Source organism: Astyanax mexicanus, chromosome 1 (genome assembly GCF_023375975.1).
Source record: "Astyanax mexicanus isolate ESR-SI-001 chromosome 1, AstMex3_surface, whole genome shotgun sequence".
Lineage (NCBI taxonomy): Eukaryota > Metazoa > Chordata > Actinopteri > Characiformes > Acestrorhamphidae > Astyanax > Astyanax mexicanus.
The window spans coordinates 30,282,467-30,297,896 of NC_064408.1; the positions used below are offsets into that span (position 1 = coordinate 30,282,467).

The window sequence follows — 15,430 nt, forward strand, 5'->3', positions numbered from 1 at the left end:
CTTTGTTATACAATTCTGGATAGCATTGTGTACCTCACTTCACCAAAGTTACATAGTGCAGTTAACAGTAAAGTGCAAACCTTCATCTACTTCCATTGTAGCACGAGTTGGAGTGGTGTTAGTGATCCTGGTGTGTAGGACCATTCATAGTAAATATGGTTTTCTGTTAGAACATCGGAAGAGAGCTTGACCTCAGATCTCAGTGCAGAAAGACTGAGAGAAGACAGAAGAGAAGAGCTGATGATGAAGAGAGTGCTGTTTTTTCACTCCTGAAGAGTGAAGATGTTGTTGAGGGTGTTTTGAGGCAGAGGAAGTGACTCTTGACACTTCAGTCTTCTAGTGATGTACACTACAATCACGATACTCTCACCTCAACCCTGTGCATACCTTCCTTTGAAGAGAGTATCTCTCTCTCTCTCTCTCTCTCTCTCTCTTTCACTCTTTGTGTCTTTCTTACTCTCCCATCCTGACCCAGTTTACACCAGGTCATGTCATGTGACTGATATCTAGATTGTATCCAGATCAGATTTTAGCCACATACATGTACATTTATTAGACAGATGTGTCTCCTGTTAGTCAGACAGAAATCTAATTGCTGTGTGGGAAGGAATATGCAAATTTGCTGGTTGTGTGGCAGTGGTGTTTGAGTTGAGTTTTGGCTTTTAAATGCACCTTGAATGTGTTTATACTGCTAGATTGTGGCTCAAATGCATCAGATCAGATCACCTTCTGAAGTGGTTTGAGTGATGGGACCTGTTTTAAATGTGTTTAATTGGTGTGTTTACATTTGGATTGTTATGTGAATTGGTCTTATTCATATATCTACCAGATTGACCAGGTGACCACATACTCTTTTTCTCTCTCATTTCTCTTTCCCTATTTTTAATTTCTTGTTCTCTGATATTTCTGCTTTGTTTTTTATTTTTAGAACAATCTTTTTGGCTGTTGGATTCTTCTTCTTGGAAAACTTTGTTGTTTTTATTTGGGTAAACTTATGAGCAATTTATTGTGTTTTTTAATTAGTTGTGTTGTTAATATTTAAATAATACTAATTGCACATAATCCATAAGTTTTTTTGGTATACACTCATATTTATTTAATTCAGTAGGTTCCTTAACTTGTTTTCTTTAGTTTATTTTGGAATGAATTATTTTGTTGTTTTTTATTCATTACTAAATGTGTTTAACATAAACATTATTGCAGTGATACTAGAGTTCCTTTGAAAGATTGAAACTTCCAGCATTTAGATATTCATTTAGAACCTTTCTTATTTTATTTTTTTATTTACTCTTAATTTATTTTTCTCTTTTCTCAGTTTTAACTTTCGTTCTCTTTCTATTTCTCTCTCAGCTAATGTTCAAAGGTGCTGCCTGCTGATAGAGCAGCCACTCCACCTTCTCCCTCTCTTTTTTCTCCCTTGCCTCCTCCTCCTCCTACCATATCTCTCTCGCTCTCTCTCTCTCACTCTCTCTCTCACGCTCCATGTGCGCGCTTGCCTCGCTGGAAATCAGATTGCGAGCGTCGCAGAGCTGAGCAGACCTCAGAGATGCTGGCAGCTCAAGCGGGACACATTCTTCACTCCGGAATGAATTCTTGTGTGTCGCTCCTTCGATTTCCTCTTTTAATATCTTTTTCATCACTCCATCCCTCCAGAGCCAGTCAGCAGTACAGAGACTGAATCTGATCTACAGTTTAGTACTGTAGTAAAAGAGAAACTCTCAGAAGAATCTTTTTGGCTTCTTGGCTTTTGGAACTTGGTTGTTGGATTTTTGTACTTTTTTTCTGGAAAAGCTTTTTTTTGTCGTTGTTTCTATCTGAAGCCTGTAGGGGTTGTGTGAGTTTGACCCTGCCAGAGTGTGTGTGTATTCTCAGCCGTCAGGATGACTGAGATTGTGGTGACGGACTGCAACCTAAACTCGGTGTGCGAGCGGTTAGAGGAGCACTGCTGCGTGGAGGAGCCTCCAGTCGTGAAAAGGCACACCAACACTGGCGCTAAGCTGTGGGGCCGGGTGCGCAGCAAACTCCTCCGCCAAAAGGTCTTTTATTCTCCCTCTCTCCGTCCATCCTTCTTCATCACAGCTCCTTTCTCTCCTTTCTTTAGACAGCTGTTTCTGCTTCTTCAGTCTTTCACTGCATGTGACTGAAAAGGGCTTTATGAGAGCACTTAAGAATGCTTAACTTTGTTAGTTGATTTGTTCATTAAGTATATTAAGTCATGTAGAGATGTGTTTTTTGTGAAGACTTGTGTGTCTTTAAGATATGTGTCTTTTGTTACTTTGTGATGCTTCTTTGTGTTAAGTGGTTCTACTGATCTAACCACTGACCTGATATGATCTTTTTTTTCTAAGGCTGAGGAAATGCCCTTTTCACCTTAGTGTTTGGTTTTCAGTAGAGCAGATTTCTAGATAGATATGAAGACTTTCAAATTGAATTTAGATTTTTTTTAAACTACCATATTGTCTTTTTTAAAACAATTGATTGAATAAAATAAAATTGATCCTATTTTAAGTCATATTAGAGCATGTCTTTTAATCCATTCATCATGACATTTGACAAAATGTAAAGAACTACAAAAAATGGCAGAAAGTGAAAAATGTGAAATGCTATAGTGCTAAAAATATTAAGTATTAAGTCTATTTATTTTAGCATACATATTGTCTTCCTCCTCTTAAGTTACCATGTTAGATGTGTTAAGTATTGTTATTGCAAGGATAAGATGTAAATGTATATATATTTCACATTAGCAGTGGATTATAAGGCATGGTAGATATGTCATATCAGTTATGCAAAGGGCATGGGCTCATTCATATCCTGCTCATTCATTGTTTCTTCCACAATCAAGATTGTTTTAAAATAAAGAGTTTATCATTCTTTTGTTGGAGTTACTGAAGTAAATACTGTCCAGTGAAGGCTTTCTGTTCAATTTTGGAGCATTGGTGTGAGGATTTGATTGCATTGCATGAAGTGACAAGCACGTGAGTGAGGTCATCCTAAATGTATTGGAAGAAAAACATAATTCCAGAGAACACAGATCCACTCCTCCACAGCTCAGTGCTGGGGGAGGGCTATACAGTATATCCCTCTAGTCCATGCCTGGCACAAGGTATGGTGCCAACAAGTTCCATCTTCTCCATAGAGTCAAATTCTATTGGCATTACTTCTATACAGGGAGTAGACAAGCTATGTGTATGTTTGTGCATTTGCACATCTGCATCAGCAGTAAGCTGAACTTAAAGTAGCTAATTACATTCATTAATATTTAGACATACAGAGAAGTGTATCTAATACAGTTCTGTTGTTCAACAACACAATCCAGCATAGTGATGTCAACACTCCCCTGTTTTTTTTTCAGCTCTAATTTTATTAAGAGATGTAATGCAATGTGATTTTGTTTAATATTGTGGCATCATTGGCATTGAATCATCAACCCAATTGAATTGTGAGTTGATGCTTTAATGGTTATTTTATAGATGGTGCAGTAGATTGAACATTATATATGCATATATGTACAGCTCTGGAAAAAATAAGAGACCACTTAAAATGATGAGTTTCTTTGTTTATACCAAATTGAAATCTGGAATATGATTTTGATCACAGGCCATCAAACCAGGCTGAACTGCTTGAATTTGTGCACCAGGAGTGGCATAAAATTATCCAAAAGCAGTGTGTGAGACTGGTGGAGGAGAACATGCCAAGATGCATGACAACTGTGCTTAAAAAACAGGGTATTTCACCAAATATTGATTTCTGAACTCTTAAAACTTTATAACCTTTATGAATATAAAGGAATATATTTTTCTTCATTATTTGAGGTCTGAAAGCTCTGCATCTTTTTTTTTGTTATTTCAGCAATTTCTCATATTCTGCAAATCAATGCTCTAAATGACAATACTTTTATTTGGAATTTGGGAGAAATGTTGTGTATAGTTTATAGAGTAAAACAACAATGTTCATTTTAAACAAACTCAAATAACTATAAATAGCAAAATCAGAGAAACTTGTTCAGAAACTGAAGTGCTTTCTTATTTTTTTCCAGAGCAGCAGTTTTTGGCACCTCTGGTCAAGCTTTGTTGGTTTTACAGTAGTGTGAATGAGTTTACTTATTATACATAGACCTTTCTACACATAATAAAGCAAACTTAGTGGTTGTTTAGTGTAATTAGATAACATGTGCTTAAAGTAGCTTAATTAAGGTTATTTGCTGCCTTAGCTGTTGTGTACTGTATATAGAAATGTAACCAGCTATAGCATCCAGAAGTTGATCTTTTTGGTGATTTGTATAGGTTTTACTGGCGAGCTCCTTTGTCTTGGTGTGCTGGCTGGTTTAAGAGGCTATTAGAGGGTGGTAGCATTGCAGTTACAGTGTGTGTGGATGTATGTCCTTTGTGGCTAGTCTTAACTCTATGCTTCTTCTTTGTCTTAGAACTCATTGTATAATATTGCATTGCTTAATACTGACTCTCACTTGTATTCCATTCTCATTGTATTGCTGTTAAATTATACTACACTTACTGTATTGCACAACCTCTGTACCCTGGAGGTTCCTCTCTTACCTCATACCCCAGTCTGCACTATTCCTGGAATGGAAACATGATCGTGTAGCGGTCTTGTAGTGGAAGTTGGCTCTTGGATTGTAATCGTCTTAACTGTAAATGTCTTCTGATAAAGGTGTGAAACTGAAGGGTCTTCAGAAGTAATGTATATTTTGAATGTAATAATAGTAGCTTTTATAGCTAACATCTAAAGCACCACTTCTTCTTGTTGCTTTGTTCTCATTGTGTCTCCTGGTGTCTCTGTGTGTATCTTTGTGTGTGTGTCTCTGTGTGTGTGTGTCTGTGTTTGTCTCTTTGTCTGTGTGTGTGTGCCTCTGTGTGTCTCTGTGTGTCTCTGTGTGTGTCCCTGTTTCTCTTTGTGTGGGTCTCTCTCTGTGTTTCTCTGTGTGTTCCTCTGTGTTTGTCTCTGTGTTTGTCTCCGTGTGTCTTTCTTTGTCTCTGTGTTTTTTTTCTTTGTCTTTGTGTGTGTTTCTCTGTGTCTCTCTCTCTCTCTGTTTGTCTTTGTGTTTGTATCTCTGTCTGTCTCTCTGTGTTTTGTCTCTGTGTCTCTTCCTTTGTGTCTCTGTGTCTGTCTCTGTGTGTGTGCCTCTGTGTGTGTCTCTGTGTATGTCTCTGTGTGTCTTTCTTTGTCTGTGTGTGTTTTCCTCTGTGTGTCTCTCTGTTTGTCTTTGTGTTTGTCTTTGTGTGTCTCTCTGTGTTTCTTTGTGTGTCTCTGTGTTTTGTCTGTGTTTTGTCTCTGTGTGTGTCTCTCTCTTTGTGTCTCTCTCTCTCTGTGTCTCTCTCTGTGTCCCTGTGTCTTTCTGTGTGTGTCTCTCTGTCTCTGTGTGTCTGTCTGTGTGTCTCTGTGTGTGTCTCTGTGTGTGTTCCTCTGTGTGTTCCTCTGTGTGTTCCTCTGTGTTTGTCTCTGTGTTTGTCTCTGTGTGTCTTTCTTTGTCTGTGTGTGTGTTCCTCTGTGTGTCTCTCTGTTTGTCTTTGTGTTTGTCTTTGTGTGTGTCTCTCTGTGTTTCTTTGTGTGTCTGTGTTTTGTCTGTGTTTTGTCTCTGTGTGTGTCTCTCTCTTTGTGTCTCTCTCTCTCGCTCTCTCTGTGTCTCTCTCTCTGTGTCTCTGTGTCTTTCTGTGTGTGTCTCTCTGTCTCTGTGTGTGTCTCTCTCTTTGTGTGTCTCTCTCTGTCTCTCTCTCTGTCTCTCTCTGTGTCTCTGTTTCTTTCTCTCTGTGTGTGTCTCTCTGTCTCTGTGTGTGTCTCTCTCTTTGTGTGTGTGTCTCTCTCTCTCTGTGTCTCTCTCTCTGTGTCTCTGTGTCTGTCTCTCTGTGTGTGTCTCTGTGTGTGACTCTGTGTGGGTGTCTCAGTAGGCTGAGCATAGGTTGGACTGATTATGACCTGCAATTAGAGGTTAATTATCACCTCTAAAGCCTTGCTTCAAACCCATTACTCCCTAATGAAAGCCATTTACTTACCAAATAGCCACACACACACACACACACACACACACACACACACACCGCACATGCCACACATAGAGAAGATACATACCTCAGGCATAAGCTTCTGTCCATACACACAAGCACAGCTGCACACCCAAACACATAGAAGCACACACACACATGTGCGCACGCACACCCTCACACACCTGTTTTGTGTGCGGACTGGCACAGGGACAGTAGTGTCAAATAGCAGTAGGTTTGTGTTCAAACTCCAGACAGCTGCTGTGGCTCTGTCCCATTTCTAGCACACTTTAGCTTTCTCTGTGTGTTTATTGATGATCGTCTGTTTTAAATTAAGCTTTTGTAGCCACTGAGCTGATGTGATCTGTCCTTAGCCAAGAATAAGCCTCTTAGCTTCGTTTTTCACCTTCCTCTTTGGCATCATCTATGCAGCAGTATGACTAAGCAGGTGACTGTCTCCCAGGTGTGTGTGTTTGTGTGTGAGTGTGAGAGAAAGAGAGAGAGAGTAAGAGTTGCGTGAAATCTAGGTCTGTCCATTTGGAGGAGAGTAAATGCAGTGCCAGCGGTTTGTGCAGTAAATTATGTGCATGCATTTGCAGTCTGTGGCAGCGTTAGCTTAGACGGTGCATACAGTTCCACTCCGGAGCCGCTGAGCCAAGTCCATATGTTATCAGTTATTAGTTTAAAAAGGATTAAAGGAATATTTCAGCATTTTTATACCTGATCACTGTGATTTCTTTATACTTACAAAACATATTGACTCAAAACATTTCAAAAACATCTATAATTGAAGTCAGTAAGCAAGTACTGGAACACTGAGGCAATGGGGTTTCGGTTCTAAGTGCAAAGAACATTATTGTACATTATTAGCTGACTGTATGCTACAGAAATGGATAGGTAGTCACTGATATTATGTAATATTTAATTATTTAAGCAGTCAACAGATATTTTAAACTATTGTTTGACTTCTTAAGCAGAATGTGAATCAGATATGTTGGGTTAAGTAAAAGTGAAAAAATAAAAATGCCTAAGGAATGGTTTACAAAAATGTTCAAATTAGTCCAGCGTGATTGATCACTAGGTTCACATTACAAGCCTCATTAATCAAATCAAAAAAATTTTTTTTTTTTTGTGCTTAGATCAGATTTGGCTATCTTGACTGTTCACATTCATAACTAAAAGTTACCTGCCACAGGACCACATATAAAATGACTCAAATCTGACTTGTGATGGGATTTTACATACAGCCCTGAATGAACCAGATATGTGTCACATTAGGGCAAATCAGACATAAAAAATTGAGAGACCACTTCAGTTTCTGAATCAGTTTCTCTGATTTTGCTATTTATAGGTATATGTTTGAGTAAAATGAACATTGTTGTTTTTTTCTATAATAAACTACTACAGACAACATTTCTCCCAAATTCCAAATAAAAGTTCAGAAATCAATATTTGGTGGAGTAACCCTGGATTTTACAATTTTCATGCATCTTGGTATGTTCTCCTCCACCAGTCTTACACACTGCTTTTGGATAACTTTATGCCGCTCCTGGTGCAAAAATTCAAGCAGTTTAGCTTGGTTTGATGGCTTGTGATCATACTTGATTCCTCTTGATTATATTCCAGAGGATTTCAATTTGGTAAAATCAAAGAAACTCATCCATTTTTAGTGGTCTCTATTTTTTTTCCAGAGCTGTATATGCTTTGCCTATCTTTATGTATATATGTATATTGGTTTATTTTATTAGAGTTAAATGCTTTTATTTTGATAGACCTAAGAGTATGTTGAATAACCCTGGAATGCTTGTTTAATACTGACTACTCCACTGAACCAGTGGTAACATTTGCTGGGGGTTTTAAGAGCAATTTAAATCTCAGATCTGTCTCATTAACATATCATTACACCATGCTTATTGCTGTCAGTCTGGTCTTACTGCTTTAATCAGTGCTGGATAAGGCCTGGCTTTAGCCTGCGATTAGACACAGAGGGTTAATGAACGCACGCACGCACAGGCCTTCACACATCGCTCACAATATTGATTGGATCTGAAAGTGTCTGCATTCCTCTGTATAGCACACAGTGTGTGAGGAATCTCTCTTTCTCTCTCGTTCTCTTTTTTTCTCGTTTTTTTCACTCACTTATTCTTGCCCCAGTTACCCCCACTGATTTATTCTCCCACTTTCCCTCAAATAGTGAAGCAAGTCGCATACACTGACTCGTAGAGAGACTAACTCATGCATTCTGCATGCAAAGACACACTCCACTCTCTCTCACTCTCTCTCACTCTCTCTCACTCTCTCTCTCTCTCTCTCTCTCTCTCTCTCTTTTACACACATACATGCACTCACTCCACCTTCCATGGAACACTGCCATCAGATATTCATTCACAGATTCCTTTATATACACCCATGCTCAGTTTACTCAGTTCACTCAGTTCACAACCAGCCCTTATTTACCCTTCTGCTGCGAACCTTCTCTCTTTCACACCCTCAGTCAATCACTTTCTCTCTTCAGATGCTCTGAATGGCTCTTTGAGGGCAGTGCAGGAGCGTGTGTGTATGTGTGTGTGTGCTGGCTGAGTTTTGAATGACCTCTTGAGGCGCTCCTCTCCTTGACCCGGTCACTGTGTCTGACTCTTACAGACCTGCATTCATCCCTTAGCTTTAAAGCTGTACACCTCAGCTGTCAGCCCGCTTACACTGAGCTTTACTTCATCTGAAAGGGGGAGTCGGACCAGAGAGATGAGAGGGAGAAAATCACCGCTGTCATATGAAAATATCATAACTCTATAACTACAACATAAATCTTTAAATAAAGGAAATGTCAGCATGTCTTTACACAGAGAGAACACTTTAATGAGAACTAGGCCAATAGAAGATGGTCGAAATCTTTAATTTTTTTATATATTCAGTGATGATTCTATTTCAGATAGGTGAAAAAAATGTTTAATACTTAACCATTGAGTAAAATGTCCAATATCCACATGACAGAAAGGTACAAGACACAATTGGGTACTTAATAAATAACTAAATAAATAACTGTATTTTATTTTTATATCAGATACATTAAAGATAATTGGAGTAGTTTTGCGTGTTGATGCAGTGTCAATGATATACATCTCCAGTAGTACTATAAATACCAGTATTACTGGTAAGTATAAGTGAGTGTCTGATTGAGTTGCAAGCTTAAAATTTATTACATTTATAAATGTATGAATCAAAGATCTTCCAGATACCATTTTCTCCCACATCTTCCCACATTACAGGTTCATTCTTTGTTTATGCCTATTTATCTAGTTCAAATGTTGTGTGCTTGTGTTTATTATGCTTTAAGTAGTTACAACATTTTTATTTTAACCCAAAAATTTAGGTTCAATTTTTTTTTACCCCACTTTTTTTCCACTAATCCAAAATGGCTCTTACTAAGACAAATCAATAGCATAGCATTAAATATGTGTGTCGTTAAGAAGCTAGTTTATAGATAGTAATAAAAGGTTTTCCTAGAACTGCTACAAAATGGAAAGCAGGATCATAAGATGGACAAAGGAAAGTATGATACAGCCTCTTTTTTTCGCTATCTTGAACCACCACCTGCAGATCTGCAGCTTCTCTAAATGGCTGCTGGTAATTTCCATTTCCTACAACTGATTTCTTAATCATCGTTTAAAACGCCAGCATTCCCCTCAGCACCTCTTTAAAGTGCTTTAAAATGCCAGGCAGCCCCTAATGGCAGATTATATGGCTGGCATAAATCTTCCACAGACACGAGTAAGGGCAGGGGACCCCCACTGCGGGTCCAGCGCTCCCCACCTCCCCCTTCTCTTTGTGCCCTAACAAGGCAGTTTTGATTGGGGTAATTAGGCTGGATGTGGAAGCCTGTATGTGGATGTCCTGCTGCGCTGGACTCACTGGACGGATATTTCTGTGAGCTCCCATGTCACCATTGCTCTTCTCATTTACCCCTTAACACATTCATCACCTGATGAGTCCAAAACACCATCCTTTCATGCCTCATTATCCGAGCTGCAGAAGCAGCAGCGCTCTGGGTCAGATTTAAAGCTCATTTGGGCTAACCAGCCAGTATCCATTAGGGATATATGACCACTGACTTGTTACGAAGGCTCTGCTGTTAAACCCGTTGGACGGCTGTTGAGTAAAATGGCTATTAGTGCTTGCTGGTGTTCATGAGCTTAGGATTTTTGAAATTCTGAGGCAGCAGCCCAGCTGTCCTAGAAAGAGAGTAGCTTCTACAGTAACTGAGATGGATGAATGAAGTGGTTATATAATGCTGGAACATCTGTCAGTTGATATACAGCTATTGTTTCAGTAATGTGAAATGTCTTGATGGTGCTGATGATTATGATTATGATTGGTGGTGATGATGAGTAGTGTTGTGAGTCAGCAGAAGTTGCATTTCCTCTCTGATTGCTGGGAGTTTACTGGAAGAGGCCCAGGCTGACATCAGCTCTGAATGTCCGAGCCCCAAACTAAACATCAGCCTGACCTCTAAATACCTTTCTAATTACAGTGCAGTTCCCACCGCACAACACTCAAAACATGATCTCAGATCTCCTTCTCTCGTCTGTCCATGTATCTATCTGCACTACATGTCCAAATGTTTGTGGACACTCATTGTAATGAAAGCATTCAACTACTTCAAGTGGAAGTGACTTCAGCTAGATGTGAATTGAGGGTATGTGAGAGGTTTTGGCAATATGTTGGCCGTATTCATAGAAACACCAGACAAGCCGGGTGTTTGTGATCTGTGCCAGCAATGGCTACACCAGACCTTGTGGAGATGTATTGGCTATAGAATAAGACTCTCTGAAACAGATTAATATGACATAACATCACAAACCTAATGTAACCTAAGTGGATTTGTGCTCTGTGGAATCTCAGATCTATATTGTAATTTCCGTACTGTACTATTTCTATTTTATCGATTTCTTTGTCAGTACTTGTATTGGCGCTAAATTGGTGGTAAATACTTGCACATTGGCATATTTTTAGTTGTTAGCTTAGGGGTAATGAATGTTCTGTGTATGGTATGTTCTGTACTCACCTGGCTGGCTGGTGGCACTGTGATGTGAAACTCCGTTTACTCATTATGTTTCAGTAACAAAACAACCAATTTTCCATCTTATTTTTTCTCTAAATGGTCTTTCCATCTCAATTGTCTTTTTATTTTCCTCAGAAATCAAATTTTAAAATGTTATTCTCCTAGAAGGACTGTAGTTGAATGAAGTTCAATTTCCAAAAACTGTACTTCTACTCTTGAAGCTGAAGCAAATGTTGAATCCAATGGAAAAATCCACTTTTTTCCATTCTAGAACTATTGGTCTGGGAGAATGAGGTGGCCCTAACAATTGACTAGGGGACAACTCTACCGTCTTAATGAGCAATTCTGGTTGCAAATTTGACAACATGGCAGACAGTTTTCCCTTCATTTCTATAAAATAGATGGGTATGGAACCACATCACCCATGCTGTCTACAGTCATTGGTTCAACCATACGTGCCATTGATGCAAACAATGTATGAATTCCAGTAGCCATCAGTTGGCATGATGGATATTGTTTAAATAATGCTAATGCTAATCAGTGACTATGTATGTTTGTTACTTTTGGGAAATAATTATAAATTAGGAAATAACTAGGAGTATTTTTACATGAATGAACTCTCTTACACACATACTCATATATTTACATATTGTTCTCTTTCTTTTTCTCCTACTCTATGTGCCAGTTGTTCTCTTGTTTAAGCAGATTGATAGTAGCAGGTGTGTCTTGGCAATGGAATCATATAGTAGTAATGATAAAGAGGTTCCATTCCACTGTGTGACAGAATAAAGCAGTCTTTTCTCAGCAGTGAGAACATGCTTTAAGACACGTGCCCCTTTATCATCTTCCCCCTGCCTTGGCAACACACATGCTCTCCGCCATGCTCTGCTGTTGTTCTGCGCATGTGTTGTGTGTGTTGTGCTTTGAAGAGTGCTTGCAGCATCAGTCACTTTGCATGAGTGCAGCATCTCCACAGCTTCATTATATCAGTGCCATGCCCTTTTACATAAGACTGCTGAGAGCCTGAGGAGGGCAAAGCTCAGCCTATCGTCTCCTGCGGCTGCTGCCTCAGCACGTGCTAGACCTCCTGCTAAATGCACACACATATACTAACGCTGCCTCTCTTTTATTACATACTCGTCTGCCTAGTCCAGTGTCTTTTGTCTTTTGAGAGAGAATGTCCGTCATTCGCTAATGAGGAAGTCAGGTGGGGAAGCAGAAAAGTGCACATTCAGGTGGTCTACAGCTGGAGTATTCTGTTATACACTGTATGAAAAAGAAAGTGTTTGTACACCAGTTTAGTCATTGTTTTTTTCTGAAATCAAGGCTATTAAAAACAGTTCATTAGGGGTGGTCTTTTGATTTGATTCCATTACGATTCAGAGGACTGCGATACGATTATAAAAAATATTTTTCTCCTTTACAATATTGCATGACTACTTGGTACTTTTAAAGTAAATTATACCACAGTTAATTCTGACCCTGCAATGTGATTGGCTGAGAGGTGTTCTATGAATGCCGTTATCAGCCAGTAATACGCTGTAATCGAAGCTCTCTGTGTTCCTCCACAACATACAGGTAACCTAGCAATGATGCAGTGCTTACCAGCCAAACAGAGCAGCTACAAGCAGAGCAGCAATGAAACTATTTTAACTTGCAGAGTTTTTATAACCAAACATCTCATTTTATCAGACTCTTTATCTCAAAATATTTCGATAAACAGCGATAATAATCACAATAATACACTCAAGGCACGTGCTATAACGTGTAATATTGGCACTGCTGTGCTGATCTGCTGATCAAATAATAAAAAAAAAAAACCTCGACAAAAAATTGACAAAATTAGCAAAAGTATAGATTCAAATTAAAATAAGGGAAACAAAAAAACACAACCCAACAACAAAACAATAATATTCTAGCAATAAGATGCTAGTGAAATACTAAAGTGGAGCTATTAAATACTAAAATGCAAAGCACACAATTAAATTAAACAGTTAATAGAAAGATCAAAAGTAATGTAGATAATTAACATAAAAAATACAGATAAATTCTAGCTTATTAAATATTTCTTTCTCTTTTTAAATTTGGCAGCCATATTAATTCTTATGCTTAACATTTCCTAGAAAGCTGTGTGCTGGTGTTCCTGCTCGTTCTTATGCTGCACACTTAGCAGCATGTTGTAATCCGTCAAACAAATGAAGCTTAATGTAATTTGAAAAAGTGTTTTGTGAGTTTTGATTAGTCTTTCCAGTCTTGGCACCGATAAGGCAGTCTTGGAAGAAAATTAAGACCACGGCCGTGAAGTTCACTTAATAAACGTCGCTGCTAATTAAAACGGATTTGGTGACTGCTAGCAGCCACGGGCAGGAGCGCGAGCAGAGGGAGTTAATGGGTCTGAATGAATTAATTTAGCTTTAATTTAGACTTCTGCTTAGGTCACAGACGCATGACCTGTGCTTCACGGTAATTCAGCCAGTTTGATGTATTATGTTATTGCAGGTTTATCTTGTGAGGTGTGTGAAAACAGGAAAATTTTTTTGCTCATTTTATGTCAGTTGGTAATTTTCTTGTGTTTTATTATATGTTTATGCTATTGATTTGTACAGTACAGGAGTGTTCAGCAGTGTGAATGGTGTTCATGAATGTGTGGTTTGTTAGGGAGTGATAATAGTGCACTTATTCTGTGCTTCAGGTATCATGAATTAAATATAGTGTAAGTGGATAGCGTGTGTGCACACTTATCTTTTATGCACTCTCCATTTAATGAATATAATTGGATGATAAGGGGATGCGTAGAGGGACGCAAGCCTGCTGCTGCTGCTGCGGGTGCGTTTGTAACTGTGTGCATGTGAAAGGCATGAATGGTGAGTGAGGTCAATGAAACAGGAGCATTGTGAGTGTGTATGTGTGTGTGAGTGTGTGTACACTTGGCACATGCACATTTCCGATCAAAGCACTGTCTACGGTTTTCATAGTGTTTTGTAGTACACACACACACACTGCTCTATGTATGCACAAATGCACACACTGCTAGTTTAGTCCCTGTAGAGAAGTATTGCCAGTAGAATAGGACTCTCTCAAGCAGATAAATATGCTTAATGCATGGCAAGGTATGCCCAAACTGCCGTAAGGGTACCACTGATGGTATGCAAACAGTCCCAAGGAGGTACCTGTAATATAAAGACCGACATCTACATATCTATATATCCACCTGTAATTTTCTTAACATTACATGTGTTTGTGTTTAGTGCTTTACCCATTAATACCTGTATGTAAGCTCCCTTTGTATGTAAGTTTGTTTTTGGTCCTAGAGTAAAATCCTGTGGAACGCCACAAGTTATGCCAACAGTTCAAAACAGTTTCTGCATTACAATTAATAGCTAAATAAGGTGGTGAACACTGTAGTTCACTGCTTGGCACTCTTGTTTTTTACTCTGTATATATCCTTCTGAGATGTCTCAGTATTAATACTGTATTAAGCAGAAAAAATAATAATCAATCAAACAACTTATTATACTAACTTACAGACTGCAAAAACGGACAGAATCCACACCGCAGGTAAAGAACAATTAGCAAAGGTTTTGACATGTATATGTATGGATTACAGTCTAAAAAATATGAAACATTGTCATTATTTTAGAGCCATATTGCTGATCCTTACTGTCCATTGCTGTTGGAATGAGTTCTCACAATTCTCTCACCATTTCCTGGGTAGTAGATACAGACCCCTCAACAAACGCAGGAAAAACTATAATTAATACTTGATTTGATAAGAAACAATATATGAGCAGGTATCCCAGAACATTTGTCTTTTGTCTGCATGCGAGTTTAAAGATGCTACAGGTGGTTCAGCTTTAAGTGATGGCATATTAGAGCCATTTTTGGCACCATAAGGAACAATATTTGTAACAAAAATGTGTGTATGTGTTTGTATTAATAAAGAAAAAATAAAAATAATGCTCTTTAGACTTTCCAAATTAGACTTTATCGAACCAGAAATGGTTCTTCAGTGGTTAAAGCTCACTTTGAAGACTCCTTTTTATCACCTTTATGTTTTAAAGTATTTACCAATAGCAGACATCCATCTATCCAAGACTTGGTGCTTAGTTAGGTACCCTCTTTGTGTGTGCTAAGTGAGAATCAGTGTACTGCTGTCCTCACACACCATTCTCCTCCCTGGCACTCCTGTCTGACCTCACACACAAACTCACAGAGGGAGAGAGAGCGAGCACTCTGAGAACACAGTATTCCTGCTCCACTCAGCAACAGGCTGGCAGAGCACAGTGAAAAAAGGAAAGAGGAGCGAGACCAGGAGTGAAGAGACGTAGAGAGAGTAGAAGTCTGTTATCTGTGTAAAATCCACTAGAACACCAGG

General features: G+C 38.7%; 1 protein-coding gene across 4 annotated transcripts in view; it reads left to right on the forward strand.

Moving 5' to 3' along the window:
- The window catches only part of abr (ABR activator of RhoGEF and GTPase), a 243,304-nt gene that overhangs the window by 210,822 nt on the left and 17,052 nt on the right, over nt 1-15,430 (forward strand). Inside the window, exon 1 of one of the 4 annotated variants that reach the window (XM_007260374.4) lies at nt 1,502-2,036. The exons of the other annotated variants lie outside the window; for them this stretch is intronic. Coding sequence (XP_007260436.2) covers nt 1,881-2,036 — 156 coding nt within the window. The 5' untranslated portion in view covers nt 1,502-1,880. Of the gene's footprint in view, nt 1-1,501; nt 2,037-15,430 lie in introns of those variants that run through there. 4 annotated transcript variants of the gene reach the window in all.